Below are 15,407 nucleotides of genomic sequence, written 5' to 3' on the forward strand. Positions count from 1 at the left end.
GTATCATTTTGGTGCAGCATGTTCCACTATGCTTCCATTTCTATAATTATGACAGTAAATCTTGTAGTGAAGATATCTAAACAGATGGATAGGGAAAATAAGGAATTTTCTGCCAAAGAAAGATTGTTTTGAATGTAAAACCTTGCCATTACTGTTGTAAAAAATGCTGGTGACTGATTCCCTCACTTCTCTTCTAACACTAGGGAGAGACTGATTTAACTAAAACCCTGTACACATGAAGTGATTTTAGCCAGTATCGGTGGCTAAATGGTCGCTGAGTGACTGTATTGCCTGTGGTTTTTGTGTGTAGTGGGTGATAAATCCTAATTGTCACTGGTCGCGGAAGTATGCTCCTTTCATTTTGACTATTTAGTGCTGACATCAGTTAAAAGTCACTGGGGAAGACAGTTTACGGTGTGACATGGTCGCTGAGCAATAATAAGCCAAAATTGCTCTGCAGTCATATTGCACCATGTGTACACAGCTTTAAATTGCAGTTAGTGCAGAGAGAGAGAAAGAGAGAGAGAGCTCTTAATGATACAGACAATCAGATAAACTATTGTTTGTTTTCTTGAATGTATATGTGAACTTTGCTGTCATAATTAGGTTGAACTCGATGGACTAACATCTTTTTTCAGCCTTACTTACTATATTACTATGTATAATACATATCAGGTGAACTGTATATATACATATTGCACAGTGGCGTAACAATGGGTCCACAGACCCCGCAGCGGCTTGGGGAATAAAGTCTGCAGGGAGTGCTGGGTCAGGGATGCCACAGATCGGATCTCACCTACTGATCCGATCTGTGGTGCTGCGCTTCAAGCTCTCCACTGCCCTGACTGACAACTGTGGCTGGCACTGGTGAAATTGTGGGGTGGTCCAGGGGTGCACCGGACCACCCATTCACCAGAAAAATATATATTTTTAAATAAATTCTAGGTTGTGGAGGTCTGGACACCTGCCATGGACCGCCACTACCACAATCGCAGGTGCGACTGGTCAATGGTGGCTACTATACATATATAAATGCAATCATATAATACCAAGTGACTCTGTTAGTTACACCCAAGCCAATGGTGCTTGATTTATGGTTTCAGGTGCCCTAGGCTAATACACATGTAGCTCCCCTTGTAATCCTGCTAAACACATGTTTATGGCCGCTCAGAGATTCACTGTTCATACTACCCATGTGCATGTAACAAAGGTTATACAACTGGCATGTGAAGGAGACTTTAGCTTTAGGTAGACCAGCTGGCACTGCAACACAATGTACAGTACATAAACTAATGGTTCCATCAACATGTTACATTGGCACAGCCATCTCCAGTCACCTTAAGAACCTCACCCTCACAATATATAGGGACAAGTGATAGACAAAATGCATGGAATTATTCCTCATCTGTGAATACTCCCCCAGCACCCGTTTACCTATCCAGGCTATCAGATGCTGTGCTGAGAGTTGAAATTATATATTTCCTGCCATTTGTTTACTAAATTGTACTGTTTTACCATGTACTATTCTGTTTTAAACCCTCTTCATGTCGCTGCAGACAACAGGTGGTGCCATATAAATAAAGGTTAATAATTATATATAGCAATAAACAAGAAACTGGGAGTTAGGATGATGCATTCTGGTCTGGCCCAGCCACCAGCATATGTGACATCATGCTTATCATTTAAAGAGAAGCCTGGACCAAGGATGTAAGCATGAAGCTATGCTCCTGTTGTGTCTTAAGGACATACAGTGCAGTTTTCTGGTGTCCCAAATCAAGTGCTGCTTTAAATTGATATGATATTAATTGCTCTAGTACACGCAGATCAAAGGATTTACATTTGAGCTTACAGTATATGTTAAAAATTGATTGGTAACATATGATTTTATTTTAATCATTGACATGCCATGTTACAGTTTTAACACTAATACCTTGTGTAAATGATACAAAACTCACAATACTTGTTTTTCTGCAAATTTCAGCACAACAGAATTCACCAAAAATCCATGAAGGCTGGTGGGCTTATAAAGAGGTCGTCCAGGGCAGTTTTGTTCCAGGTAAGACCATGCAAAGAGGTTATTATTTATTATTAATGATTATTATTATTATTTTTACATTTAATTATCTGACTTCCTTACATCTAACTGTGTAATTTGCAACCTTACAAATGCCTTTTTGGATAGTTGTACAGTGTCATGACGATGCCAGGCAATTCTGAAAATACGTAAATTTGAGAATTGCCGCCTGTGATATGGGGGTAACTTTTGACACATGGGGTTAATCGAACATGGTACACTGCCACCAGTCGAAGGAGTACAGTACTATGTTTGAAGGCTAACTTCAGCCCTTACCTTCATACACAATTATTAGTATTTTGAAAAATCGGTAACATGTACTACACGCATGGGTGTAACTACCATTGGTGCAAGGGGTGCAGCTGCTATGGGGCCCAGGGCTGAGGGGGGCCCATATTTACTGTCTAAGTAATATGTTTTACATACATTTATCACCATCAGTTGGTAAATGGTGGGCCCTTACAAACTTTTGCTATGGGGCCTACTGATATCTAGTTACGCCCCTGACTACACGGGACCTTGCGTCTTAAGAAATACAGATCAGGACTACAATTTTAAATGTAATTCCAAAAATACTTCAGAGGTTTATTTACAAGCAACAGAGTTACAAAGGTGGATACGAATATTTTAGAATACACACAGATTATGGCACAATATCAAACAAAATGATAGAAATAAAAATACAGAAAACCTAACTCATTTGCTCAAATGAGCTTAGGTAGTTCTGTTGTGGGGATATTTTAAGGAATAGACAATATGGTAATTCCCAGTGTGTAGCTGAGTTCCCCAAGAAATGCACACTTAGGGGCTTATTCAGATCAGAGCTCAGTACAAATTTGTTAGGAAAATGGGCAAAACCATGTACACTGCAGGTGGAGCAGATGTAACATGTATAGAGAGAGTTAGATTTGTGTGAGTTATTTTGTTTCTGTACAAAGTAAATACTGGCTGCATTATTTTTACACTGCAATTTAGATTTCAGTTTCAGCACACCCCACCTAAATGGGTGCTCCTGCAGTGAACATGGTTTTACACATTTTGCAAACAAATTTGTACTGAGGTCAGATCTGAATAAGGCCCTTAGTCCAGGGCCGTAACTAGGGGGGGGCTAGGGGGTCATGCGCACCGGGCGCTGGAGGGTGGGGGCGCTAGTTTGGTGTCCCGGCAGCGTGGTCCCTGGGATGAGCAGCGGGGGTCCGGGGACTGGTGGGTTAACTCCGGCTCCTAGCGCTGCCAGACAGTGGGCAGGAGGCAGGTTTTGAAAAGACTTGCCGGACGCTGATTGGCTGAATTCAGCCAATCAGCGTCCGGCAAGTCTTTTCAAAGTCATCAGCGCTTCCCGCCCGCCAGGCAGATAGCGCTAGGAGATGGAGTGAGTGAAGGCTGCCGCTACACCAGTCCCTGGACCCCTGGACGCTACACGCAGGTATGTTGGCATCGGGGGTCCAGGGACTGGTGTAGCGGCAGCTTTCACATACACAGCCGCTCGCTATTTGCCTGGCGGCGGGAAGCGCTGATGATTTTGAAAAGACTTGCCGGACGCTGATTGGCTGAATTCAGCCAATCAGCGTCCAGCAAGCCTTTTCAAAATCTGCCTCCCGCCCACCGCCCGGCAGCGCTAGGAGCCGGAGTTAACCTTCTCCAGTCCCCGGACCCCCGCTGCCTGACCCCAAGGCAGTGATTTTTATTAATTTTTTTGTGGGGGGGGGGCATCCAAATGACTGCCGAACCGGGCGCCGAAACACCTAGTTTCGGCCCTGCTTAGTCCCAGTGAAAGGGACAGATATATCCCTCAGCTGCAGCAGCCCCCAACCTAGGGATTATTAACCATCTCCCTGCTGGACACTGGACAGTCAGCAATTGCACATACACCATATTTACATACTGTAGGTGCCTGGCAACAGACAGGGGAGGGGGTTTAGCCCAGATGACACATAAATCTCCTTCAAAGAGAGCAACATCTCAAAATGAGATCTATACCTGGTCACCTGGAGTTTATGATGACCCAGGAAGTTAAGTGGCTAGTCATTTGAAACACGTGGGACACCTGTACCTTCCACCACTTGTGATTGATCTGGACACCTCCTCCTTATCAGGATTTATAACATCTGATCTCGTCATCGGCACCTGGAGCATTGGTGTTATCCCCAACTTCAGGGCCTGTAGATAAGGGCTGGAATATCAGGAAGACAGAATTTGCTCTCTCACCCTCAGCCTGGATACATGCAGGTCAAACACAGGATGCAGCCTGTCAGCCATTTTGTCCCAGAAACCTAGGTCACATCTAAGCTGAAAATATCCATGCGCTTAACCATGACATACAGTATATGTAACTTTGTTAAAATGACTGAGCTAAATACCATACCATATATTGTTTGGTCAATTTTAGGTTTCATTTTCAGTCAATTTTACAAATTGTCTGTTAGCACAGGTGTGGACTGCTACATTGTTGCTGTGTATAGCTGCTTAATGTAGCAGGATCGCAATGCAAATGAAGCTTGGCATGCTGCACTTGTTTGTATTGCTGCCGGGTCCCTTTTAAGAGCATGGGAGGCTTCCTTTCACTTCAACGTTATAGCTATGCCACAACATCCTTGCTGCAACGCTGACGCATCTCAACAAGGATGAACGAGGACACATCTGAAAATCTCTGTTTACATTGAATTCTATGAGAAATTACCACTGTTTTTTTGGACAATCAGTTTTGACCGCGAGTTTATTTCTGCCTTTAGTAAGTATCTTGTTTTAAGCATCTTCCAAAAATCAATGTAAATAAACAAAATCAGTCAAAATCAACCTTTAGTAAACATACCTCAAAATCTCCTGCACTCTTGTCCTTCATTGCTAACTGTAAAGCCAAGCCCACAAATGGTATTTATGTTGGAAATTAAGCATCAAATAACATTAAAAAATATATACAGTACCTATATTTGTAACAATAAGCCAACTGTTGCCTTGCATGATTATTTAAATTATAAAGTAGACTATACAAGCAGTGTTTTAGAAGATAATGGATAGTTTGTAACTACGGAGAGGTCTTAAAGTAAAACCGTTTGCAGAGAATGTTTGCAGGGTGCACTTTTTAAGATTGTGAAGAAGCTATTTACTATATACAGTACATTAAGCCAGTTGGATAAATTTGTGCATAATTAAATGTATTACAGTTAGTATAATGTATGAACATTAATGTTACTTAAAGCAGCTGCTCAGTGTTACCAATTCTTAATATTGAATCCATTGATTGTGCAGTACAATATTTTGACATATATCTGGATTTATAACATCTACAAGCACTGTTACAGGAAAGTTTTCTAAGAGTATAGTGACTGCCAAGATACTGTACATTGAGTAGGTCAACAAAACTGTCAATGGTGATAACTCTGATACAAAGTGGATGATTATAGTCACTAATGAATGATTACAATCATGATAAGGAAAGGCAAAATTAAAGGTTATTACAATGCTTACACAACTGAGAGCTGAGTCCAGTGCTGCCGGAATCACACAGCTATTATGTAGAAGTGCGGGGTGTTTTTTAAATTACACCATTGTGTTCCTCTATACAGAGTTCTTGTGTATAGACAAAAATTGAAAAGATGACACATGCCGAAAACAAATAAAAAATGCTACAGCATCTTGATTGTGGCACTTCTGCCACCTTTCCGGCATCCTGCTGAGTGTACTGCGCATGCGCGCACTTCTGCCACACAGAGATGGTAATTCACTGTGTTCATAAGGCGCAATGTGCATGTGCCCCCTCTCTGTGATTTGTGTAGGTGTAGAGGTGGATTTGTCATTATCAAGCACTAGAGAGAAAAGTGTTCACTGTGTTTTATCGGGTGCCATTTTTCTTTTTCTCTTAGTAGATTCATCAGTGGCGGCCATATTTGTGGAGACTGAAGTCTTTGAAAGGGAGACTTTTCTTCACCAAGTTTAGTCGATAGTATATAGAAGAAAAATTGGGACAGTAATTGAACTGAAGGCAGTAATTTAATTGAAGGCATATTCATCTATATGTTTCCCCATATATATTGATACCATGAATTAAGAGTTAAATAAGATCTTTGTCCTTATTGTTAGCAATAAAATATGTCATATTATTAATTAATATATTTAAAAGTGACAGTGAAATTAGGATATGTGCTACAGTATATCTATATAATGTCTATTATTAATCGAATAATACCTAAACGTTTAAAAAAAGTCTTTTATAAGTATGGGTGATATATATATGTATTTAGTGTAGAACAGTCTATGGAATAATAATTTTATATAAAAAAAATAAAAATATATGCACAAAATATTCCTTTACTATAATATAAATATACAGATTAAGCGTGTTTATATGAATTAAAAATATGTGCGGAATTTATTAATGAGGGGCAGTCCATGGTTTGATATGCTCTTCATTGCTACAGTACCGGGGTTTTCTGGGGGTCTCCCCTCCTGGTACCAGATGGCCCAACACTGCTTAGCTTCCAAGATCGGACGAGATTGGGCATTTTCTAGGGTGGTTTGTCTGTAGAGTGAGGAATCAAACTCAGAACTGATAATGTCAATATTTTATTAATTTTTATTTTTATTTTTTTTGTTTAACATACATGATAAAAGGGGGGTGGGTTTGAGTAATAATGATACAAAAGATGGAATGCAATTCTGTAGTTTTCGTTGAATTTGATTGGGTATAGTGTCTTTAACTCAAAGATCTAGTACATCACTCATCTGGAAAGTTTGTTGGCTAAGTCACCGCCTCTCTCTCCAAGTTGAATCTGTTCAATGGATTGAAATGATAGTCCTTCTGGATCTGCATTATGATGAGAGTTCGAATGTTTATATATGGTGTGGTTGTCCACTTTGTTTTTTATGTTCCTTGTGTGTTCCTGGATGTGTAACTTGAGAGGTCACTTGGTTTTCCCAGCGTACTTTTGGTGGCATGGACATTCTAGGAGGTAAATGACTGTTGGGGTTATGCAGTTCATGAAATATTTTATTTTGTATTCCTTGCTGTTGTCTGAATTTGTGAAGCTTCTCCTGTTTGAGTGTACATATCAACATATGTTACATTTCCCACATTTGTAAGACCCCATGCATTTCGGACCCCAAGTATTCTGGATTTTTCTGCTGCCGGAAGACATGGTGCTAGGATGTCTTTCAGGTTATTTGATTTCTTGAACACAATCTCTGGTTGTGTAGGTAAGATGTCCTTCAAGATGGGATCCATCAGCAAGATTCCCCAATGATCTCTAAGCGACTTCCTGATTTTGGATTAATGTTGGTTAGAAGTTGTTATAAAGGCCACTGAGTCTATATCTATTCACTCAAGGACGGCGGGCAGGGGGCGGCAGCAGGAAATGCTCAGCATTTTATTGGTGTCCCCATAAAAATGCTGGGCATTTCCCTGAGAACACAGACATGGCAATCCCTGCTTGGGGATGTCCTCACATGGGGCCTTATTCTAGTTCACTCTCTCTGACAAAATCCTTCTTAGATGGACAAAACCATGTGCACTGCAGGTGGGGCAGAGGTTACTTGTGCAGAGATAATTAGATTTGGGTGAGTTATTTTGTTTCTGTGCAGGGTAAATACTGGCTGTTTTATTTTTACACTGCAATATAGATCTCACTTTGAAGTAAAACCCCACCCATATCTAATTCTCTCAGCACAAGTAACATCTGCCCCACCTGCAGTGCACATGGTTTTGTCCATCTAAGAAGGAATTTGTCAGAAAGTGTGAACCAAAATAACCCCCATTATTGTCAGCACCAGCCCCCAATTCGGCGATCAGTGGGTATCTGAAAAGTACAGTATGTATAGACTTACATTTCAGAGCGAAGGCTGAAGAAATCATTTGACGTTCAGCGACCTTCGAATGATTTCAGCAGCATGCGAGGGGATGTACACATCCCCTCACATCCTAGCGGCAGGATTTGGGTGGCAGGGTGGATGGGCATTTGGCCGGGTGGCATTTATCTGCTCTCTAGGTTGCGAGCAGATGCAGCCTAGCTGACAGGTCTGAATCAGGTCTGGTCTTGTATTAAGTGTTACCGCAAGTTGAAAACTAAACAGCAAAAAAACAGAGAGCACAGTAAGCATAATGCAAGGTTGGTGTAGCCATTTTGGTTCTGAAATTTCAAGAGTTTTATATTCCACCCATGTGGTACCTGTCAAGGCAACCATTTTGAGCACACTTTGTAGGATTACTCTTGGTGGATTAAGTCACACCTAGAAGAGATGACACAAAATGGGGTAGTTGTGGTGTACTAATGCTCAGAGGGCCTGATTCTGCTTTGTTATCAACGCTAAAAAGCATGGCAAATGGGAAAAACCATGTTGCACTGATGGTGAGGCAGATACAGTAGGAGCAAGTTTCATCTTTGCTCCTTTGGCCATGGCTAGCCATGGCCAGCCATGGCTATTCTATTGTTCTCAGCTGCAATACGTATTGTATTGCAGCTGAGAACAATAGAATAGCCATGGCTGGCCATGGCTAGCCACGCCCAAAGGAGCAAAGATGAAACTTGCTCCTACTGTATTACATCTGCCTCACCGTCAGTGAGGTAGTAATGTGCAGTAATATTTTGATTTGAGTGGGATGTGTTCCAAATGAATTCTAAATTACAGTGCAAAAATACATCTGTCTAAAATCTGTGGAAAAATTGGAGGGGTAATAACACAATTGCGCTGCTGAGTATTTATAGGACACTCTGAGTAATAGCTTGTTGGCCAAAAAAGCACACTGGACACGCTTAGAAAGCATTATTGTACCATTATATTATAAAAAGTATCTTGAAACATAGAACCGATAGACACTGTAATATATTGGATGTCATTTTAAATACATCCAAACACCTATATGCGATAATTATTCATCTCTCCCTATCTTCCTCTCTGTATTTGAAATACCGTGTGAAAACATATGTCTTTTTATGGTTATACAATTACATAGAAGCCAACAAGATGTATGACTCAAGCTATGTGATTTGTTAACGAATGTATATGCGCAACATATTTTTATGAACAATGTATAAAAACAATTTTACTTCTTTGTTCTGATTCATTATAATTGCATTTGGAATCACATTATTGTGAACACTGGACACGCTAGTCTTTTAAATTAAATTGATGTAATTAAAATTGATTGCTTTCAGATTGAGTTAGCCCTTTAAATAAAGCACCTATGCAGGTGATCTATACTTGTCTTGAAAAAGTTCCCAACTATTGTGGGTACGAAATGCGTTGACGTCAGATCCTACTCCCAGACGTGTCTCCAGGACCTCAGGAGTCCCTCTACAAACCCGCAGCACGGCTTATTATTAGCCGCGATACCGGCGTCTACCTTATAGCCGGCACCCACTGTCAGCAGCGTTACCGGCTTTTGTTATACAAGCGACGGCTCACTGTCAACTGTGAGACCGACCTCCACCTTACAGCTACCGCTCACTGTGAGCCGCACTGTCGGCTTACACCTTACAGCCGCAGTCCATCATCAGCCGTGATACCGGCTCCTACTGAAGTCCACAGCCGTTGCTCAATTTCATATTTGCCGGCTTTCTACTCTAACAGCACGGGCTCCAACTATACTGCCTCGGTGAACCTACAATCCCAGCTATACACTCCTGGCAATTTAACATCAGGGTCGAGCTACAATTGAATAACGCTCCCCGCCATCACTACCGTCTATAGCACGGGCTCCTTCCATATTGCCCCGGTGAACCTACAATCTCAGATGTACACTCCTGGCGATTTAACATCAGGGTTGAGCTACAATTGAATAATGCTCCCCACCTTCATCACCATCTATAGGTGAGAAACTTTACAATCTAATTACCTACTGGTTGCTGATGAACTGCCTCCTACATCTAGTGCATGTACCTTATACATGCTAATTGGCAATAACTCTATTTTCTGCAGGCAAATTAATGGGGACTTGCAACTAATTTATTTCTTATACATTTTGGATATACCTAGATCCTGATTTGGATATCTGTGCTATCGATATACCAATTAATTCTTGGAGACACACCTGCATTTGACGCTTTAGTCTATATGTTTTTAGAATTTTTTTTAGGTGCTATTTATTAATTGTACTGTATAATACCCATGTTTTTCTTTTTATATTCATATAAAAACTATTAACTTTCTAAGCGTGTCCAGTGTGCTTTTTTGGTCAACAAGCTATTACTCAGAGTGTCCTATAAATACTCAGCAGCGCAATTGTGTTATTACCCCTCCAATTTTTCTACTGTATATGAGCCAGGCTAGCTCACTTAACACGTGCAGCAGCTGAGTATATAACTAATTATTGGTGCATACTATAGGCACCTTAAACTATATATTTTTATTTACCCATTCTTAGAGCGCCGGGATTGTGAATTGGTTGGTCCCAATTGGCACCAACCTATATTCACATTTTGTCCTGTCTAAAATCTGTGGACTACATGCAGTGCAAGATTCCCCACCAGGCATATGAGGTATGGGCCTACGCATGGCTTTTGCCATGGCCACTGCCTTCAATGGCATCTTCTGAGCTTTTCATCCAGTGACAGTTCCTGTATCTGCATATCAAATGCCCACCTGGTGGGTGGCGGCCTTTAAGCTCTTTTGTACGGCCACCGCCCTTCCGAAACATCAACACTGTCTTCTGAGCACTTTACCTGGATGGGCAGAGGCCACTTTAAAAGAGCTTAAAGGCCGCCACCCACTGGGTTGGCATTTCATATGCAGATACAGGGCTGGTCACATATAGAATATAGGCATGCCATTTATCAGTTTATTGCATTGTAATGCAAATAAATCGCATTTCCGGGGAAAAAACCCACTGCCACTAAAGGAGCTGCATGGGTCCTAGCAGGTCACTTATGCCACGCATCTCTGGCAGCATAGTGTATTGAGGGAAAATATAATTTGTACACATCTTTATGCTGAAAAAAAAATAAATGTGTTTATTTCCCGTGCAGTTCAATATATAGGCACAGCAGCCGCTGCAGATGCAAAGATTCTGTGGCGGTCTCCCCCCTGGACATATATAATCATCACTACATTTATATATATATAGATAGATAGATAGATAGATAGATAGATAGATAGATAGATAGATAGATATGGGAGTATGTCCTGAAGACGGGCTTGGCCCGAAACGCCGTAGGCACTTAGTAAACTACGTTTTTCTGCTTAAAAGACCCGGAGTGACGTCCCTTATTTGGATAGATATATAGATATATATAGATATAGAGAGAGAAAGAGAGAGAGAGGAGGAAATGATAAAACCACAATTAAAAGTGAACAAGTAATAAGTAATAGATTCATACATCTAACATGTAGTTTAACCCAGATCACAAATGATAAAATTTACATTATCATCAATTTGATATATGGTAATCATATAAAGTTTGCATTATTTAGATGTTTCTCTATTTCTAAAAGGGATAGCATTAGTCATTAATATTTCATCACATTCTACCTAAATAATTCTTTACAATGTCCCTTCACATACAAGCTTGTGTTTTTTGATTCATGTATATTTAATTCTTCAGACTTTTGAGCTCTTTTTGTTTAAAAAAATACAGGAGATCAAATAAAATTTATAAATGAATGATAAATCCGTTTTCACAAAAAGGTTTGGTGGTTAGATTGAGCCTACTAAATCTAGTTATCTCAGTGGTTATGGTGTAACACAGTAATTAAAGAAATCAGACATTTCAAACAGAATATTACAATTTGAAGACATTCTAATTGTAAACTAGAAGTGCAAGAATATGAAATAACTAGAGATGTGCGGGCTCGGATTTCCCAGAGCCTGCACGAACGTCATAAATCTGAGCCCGGATCCGAGCGGTGCTCTGAGCTTTCCGCCTGACTCGGATCCGGCCGTGCGGGCAAAATTCCATTGCCCGGCACTTGATTCTCGCGAGATCCGGAACTCTATATAAAGAGCGAGCATCCGGCGCCATTTTTCACTCGTGATTTGAGCTGGTTAGGAGTAGGATAGTCTGTGTACGGAGTTTAGTTAGTTAGGTTAGGCTTAAGAAGAGTTGTGTTTTATTTTCTGCTTGGGGACCTGCCAGTGCCTAGTGCCACTGCCTGCTCTCTGGTGGTGTGACTCTGATGCACTGCCAGGGGCTGGCTGCCAGGCACCAGCCCATCACTTCAATCATACATGCTTATGATTGCAGTGCGCACTTGCACTCTGTTGTAAAATGTGTATACCAGTCTGCTTGTACATCTGCTGTAATAATACCCCCCTGCTGGTGTATTTTTTACAGCATTGGTTTATACATCAGGATCAGACATGTGTATATGACTGCAGTGTGCAGCACTGTTGTTAAACTTAATCACTTGTATACCAGTCTGCTTGTGCATCTGCTGTATAATTAACCCCCCCCTTGCTGGTGTATACAGCCTTACATAACTGGTACATATTCTCTGCTGGTGCATCTACTCATTGTACTACTTAGTCTGACATAAATAAAAATATTAATACATTTACAGTGTACTGGTGCATCTAGTAATTAAAATACTATCTCTGCTGGTGCATATTAATTATACTGCCGTATATATAATATCTCTTTGGTGGTGCATAAATGACTACCGTATATTTTTTTGGTGGTGCGTAATTGACTACCGTATATCTTTCTGGTGGTGGTGCGTAATTACAAATTTACTACCGTATCATTTTTTGGTGGTGTGTAATTGACTACCTTATATCTTTCTGGATCCAAAAATTAGCAGCCGTGCGATCAGGTCCTATGTACGTACATGGCTAAAAAAAAATAACGTTTTTTTTAAATTTGTTGCTTATAATCAGTAGTACAGAATTCACTTCCATGTTTTCTACACAATATTATTTTTTACCTAAAGCCAATACTAAAATCCTATTCAGACTGTTTTATTACATTGTTCTTGTTTGCCTTATTGCCATATTTCTCATGTTCAGTCTTTATGAATCTCAGCATCTAACATCAACTCCTTGCAAAATATGTCCTGCTTTGCACTTCAGTTAAATTGCTATCACGGCCCAACACCATTCACAGAAATCCCATGCAGCCTATTTAACTTCACCTATTGACTTCTTTGTCTTAATAGCTTAAATCTTATCTTGTATATTACGCCTGAAGCATCTCCTTCACTCTTTTCTAAACTGCCTTCTTCCTGCACCACTTCCTTATACTTAGACAGTTTTCTGTGATTGCTTCTTGTTTCTGGAATTCTATCCCCATAAACTAGATCAGACGTTGCTACCATCTGTCTCAGAGATGAGTAAATCTCTGATGGTGTGCCTAGCAGTAATATTCATGATATTGAAGAAATAATTAATTTTTTTAATGAAATTATTAATTTCTTTCTTGCTGAAACAGAAGAAGTTGTTTGGAAATATATTTTCAGCATATGAATGTGGATCTTAGTTTAAACATCAATTCATTACTATTTTTGTCTGTATTTAAAGGAATTTGTCCTTTGAAAACAAACTGAATGTCCTCTATTAACAGATTTTCGACATCATTTAATTTAAGGTGCTTTGAACAATTAGTGGCCATAGGTGCCAATTTATGTTTTTGCTGGTGGGTGCTCAAGCCAAAAATATAGGGGAGTGGCTTCATGGGGAAGGGGCGTGGCCTCAAAATAATACCAAATTATATTACGCAGTACAGTTGTCTCCAATATTCAAATGACGGCAGCAGTGGCAAACACATAAATGCCCCCACAGTGCAGGTACATAAATTCCCCCACAGTCAGGAACATAAATGCCCCTCACAGTGCCAGGTTCATAAATGCCCCTCACAGTGCCAGGTTCATAAATGCCCTCACAGTGCCAAATACATAAATGCCCCGACAGTGCCAAATACATAACTGCCCCTACAGTGCAGGTACATAAATACCCCCACAGTACCTGTGCTGACGACGAGGGAGAGGGACTGCAGTGGGACATGGACAGGTGGGCCGCTGCTGAGCTACTCAGTCAGTGAGTGCTGTGCGGCGCCGGCGTCTGACAATTAGATGGTGGTGCCACACAGCACGCACAGAGTATGCACAGGCTGGCCTGCCCCACGTCCACGTATTACTCTGCAAGCGGATTATACGTTTCCCGCCATACTGTTTCCCAATTTAGCCGCAAATTAGCAAGTTAATACGGTGGCCCAGCGGCGGGACTCGGGCCCGTGGGTGCTCATCAATTTCCATGGGTGCTTGGGCCCTTGAGCACAACAGAATTGGCGCCTATGTTAGTGGCACCATATAAATAAATGTATCCATTCACGATTAGTGTACTGGTGTTGAGTTGAATAGTACATTATCTGGAACATGTATGTTGCATGGTTTCCCATTGGTTATGCTTCAGAACTGACTATGCATAGTTGTACACATTTAAATCGCATTTACACTTATAATGGTGCACCTCAGGTAACCAAATTACAATGTAAGTGTGTCAGAGCACACATGGGATATGGATGGTTTGATGCTGGAAAAAAAAAATCTGGTTTAAAGCATATATTTGTAATACAATACTGAGTAGTTGCAAATGCTCATGATAATGACTGCAAACGGGTGGTCATATAACAAGGGCCCACATTCTGATCTGATCAGAATGGCGCAAATTCCGATAGTTGTGGCTCTGCACATGCGCATGGTCTATCATGCTCATGTGCAGGCTACTTGCATAGTCACTGAGTCATTTGCATACATCAGGGTGGGCCAGGGGTGGATGGCGGGGGGGGGCGTGTATTCAACAGGGCGGCGTCTATGGTGATCGTTAAGCTGCGACCATATTTTGGTTTTCTCATTAACATTTACAACATACAGCACAGATACAGGAACAGACCCACCATGCAGAGTTTTTAACATTATTTATTAATTCATGTATAATGTCATGTCTTTTCTATTTTTCATTCTTTTCATTATATGAATACTGTACATACAGTGAATTTTAATATTGATACATATATAAAACTGTAAAGATCATCCAATCTTTCAATTTGTGTTTTTCTTAAACTTATCCATCTTCATAAGCGCTGCTATAGAACTCACGTTCTAACCCTTTCCATTTGTGCTTTTCCATCGGGTACGACGAACCCGACAGTGCAGCTGCTGTGGAATAACATACCCATATTGTGCTCCCTCAGGTGGTCACTCCTACACAGTGCTCACCAAACTTTGTTTCCCCCCAACTTTCAGACATGTTGGCTTTGATGCATGTCGACCTTCAGTGGTTGACCTAATGCATTCCTCTTGTCGACCCTATGACTCATACCCCAAAAGATCAATGAGTAAAATTTTCAAAACATGTGCAAGAGACAGCCCATGACATGTACTGTATCCACACAAAGATGTTCATTCAACT

The 15,407-nt window shown here is 40.7% G+C and overlaps 1 protein-coding gene across 2 annotated transcripts in view; it reads left to right on the forward strand.

Moving 5' to 3' along the window:
- Window positions 1-15,407, forward strand: part of CA10 (carbonic anhydrase 10 (inactive)) — a 322,195-nt gene that overhangs the window by 176,597 nt on the left and 130,191 nt on the right. For both annotated transcript variants that reach the window (XM_083148657.1, XM_083148656.1), the window contains one exon: window positions 1,982-2,056. In XM_083148657.1, coding sequence (XP_083004783.1) covers window positions 1,982-2,056 — 75 coding nt within the window. The remainder of the gene's footprint in view (window positions 1-1,981; window positions 2,057-15,407) is intronic.

This window comes from Crinia signifera, chromosome 6 (assembly GCF_055691185.1).
Source record: "Crinia signifera chromosome 6, ASM5569118v1, whole genome shotgun sequence".
Classification (NCBI taxonomy): domain Eukaryota; kingdom Metazoa; phylum Chordata; class Amphibia; order Anura; family Myobatrachidae; genus Crinia; species Crinia signifera.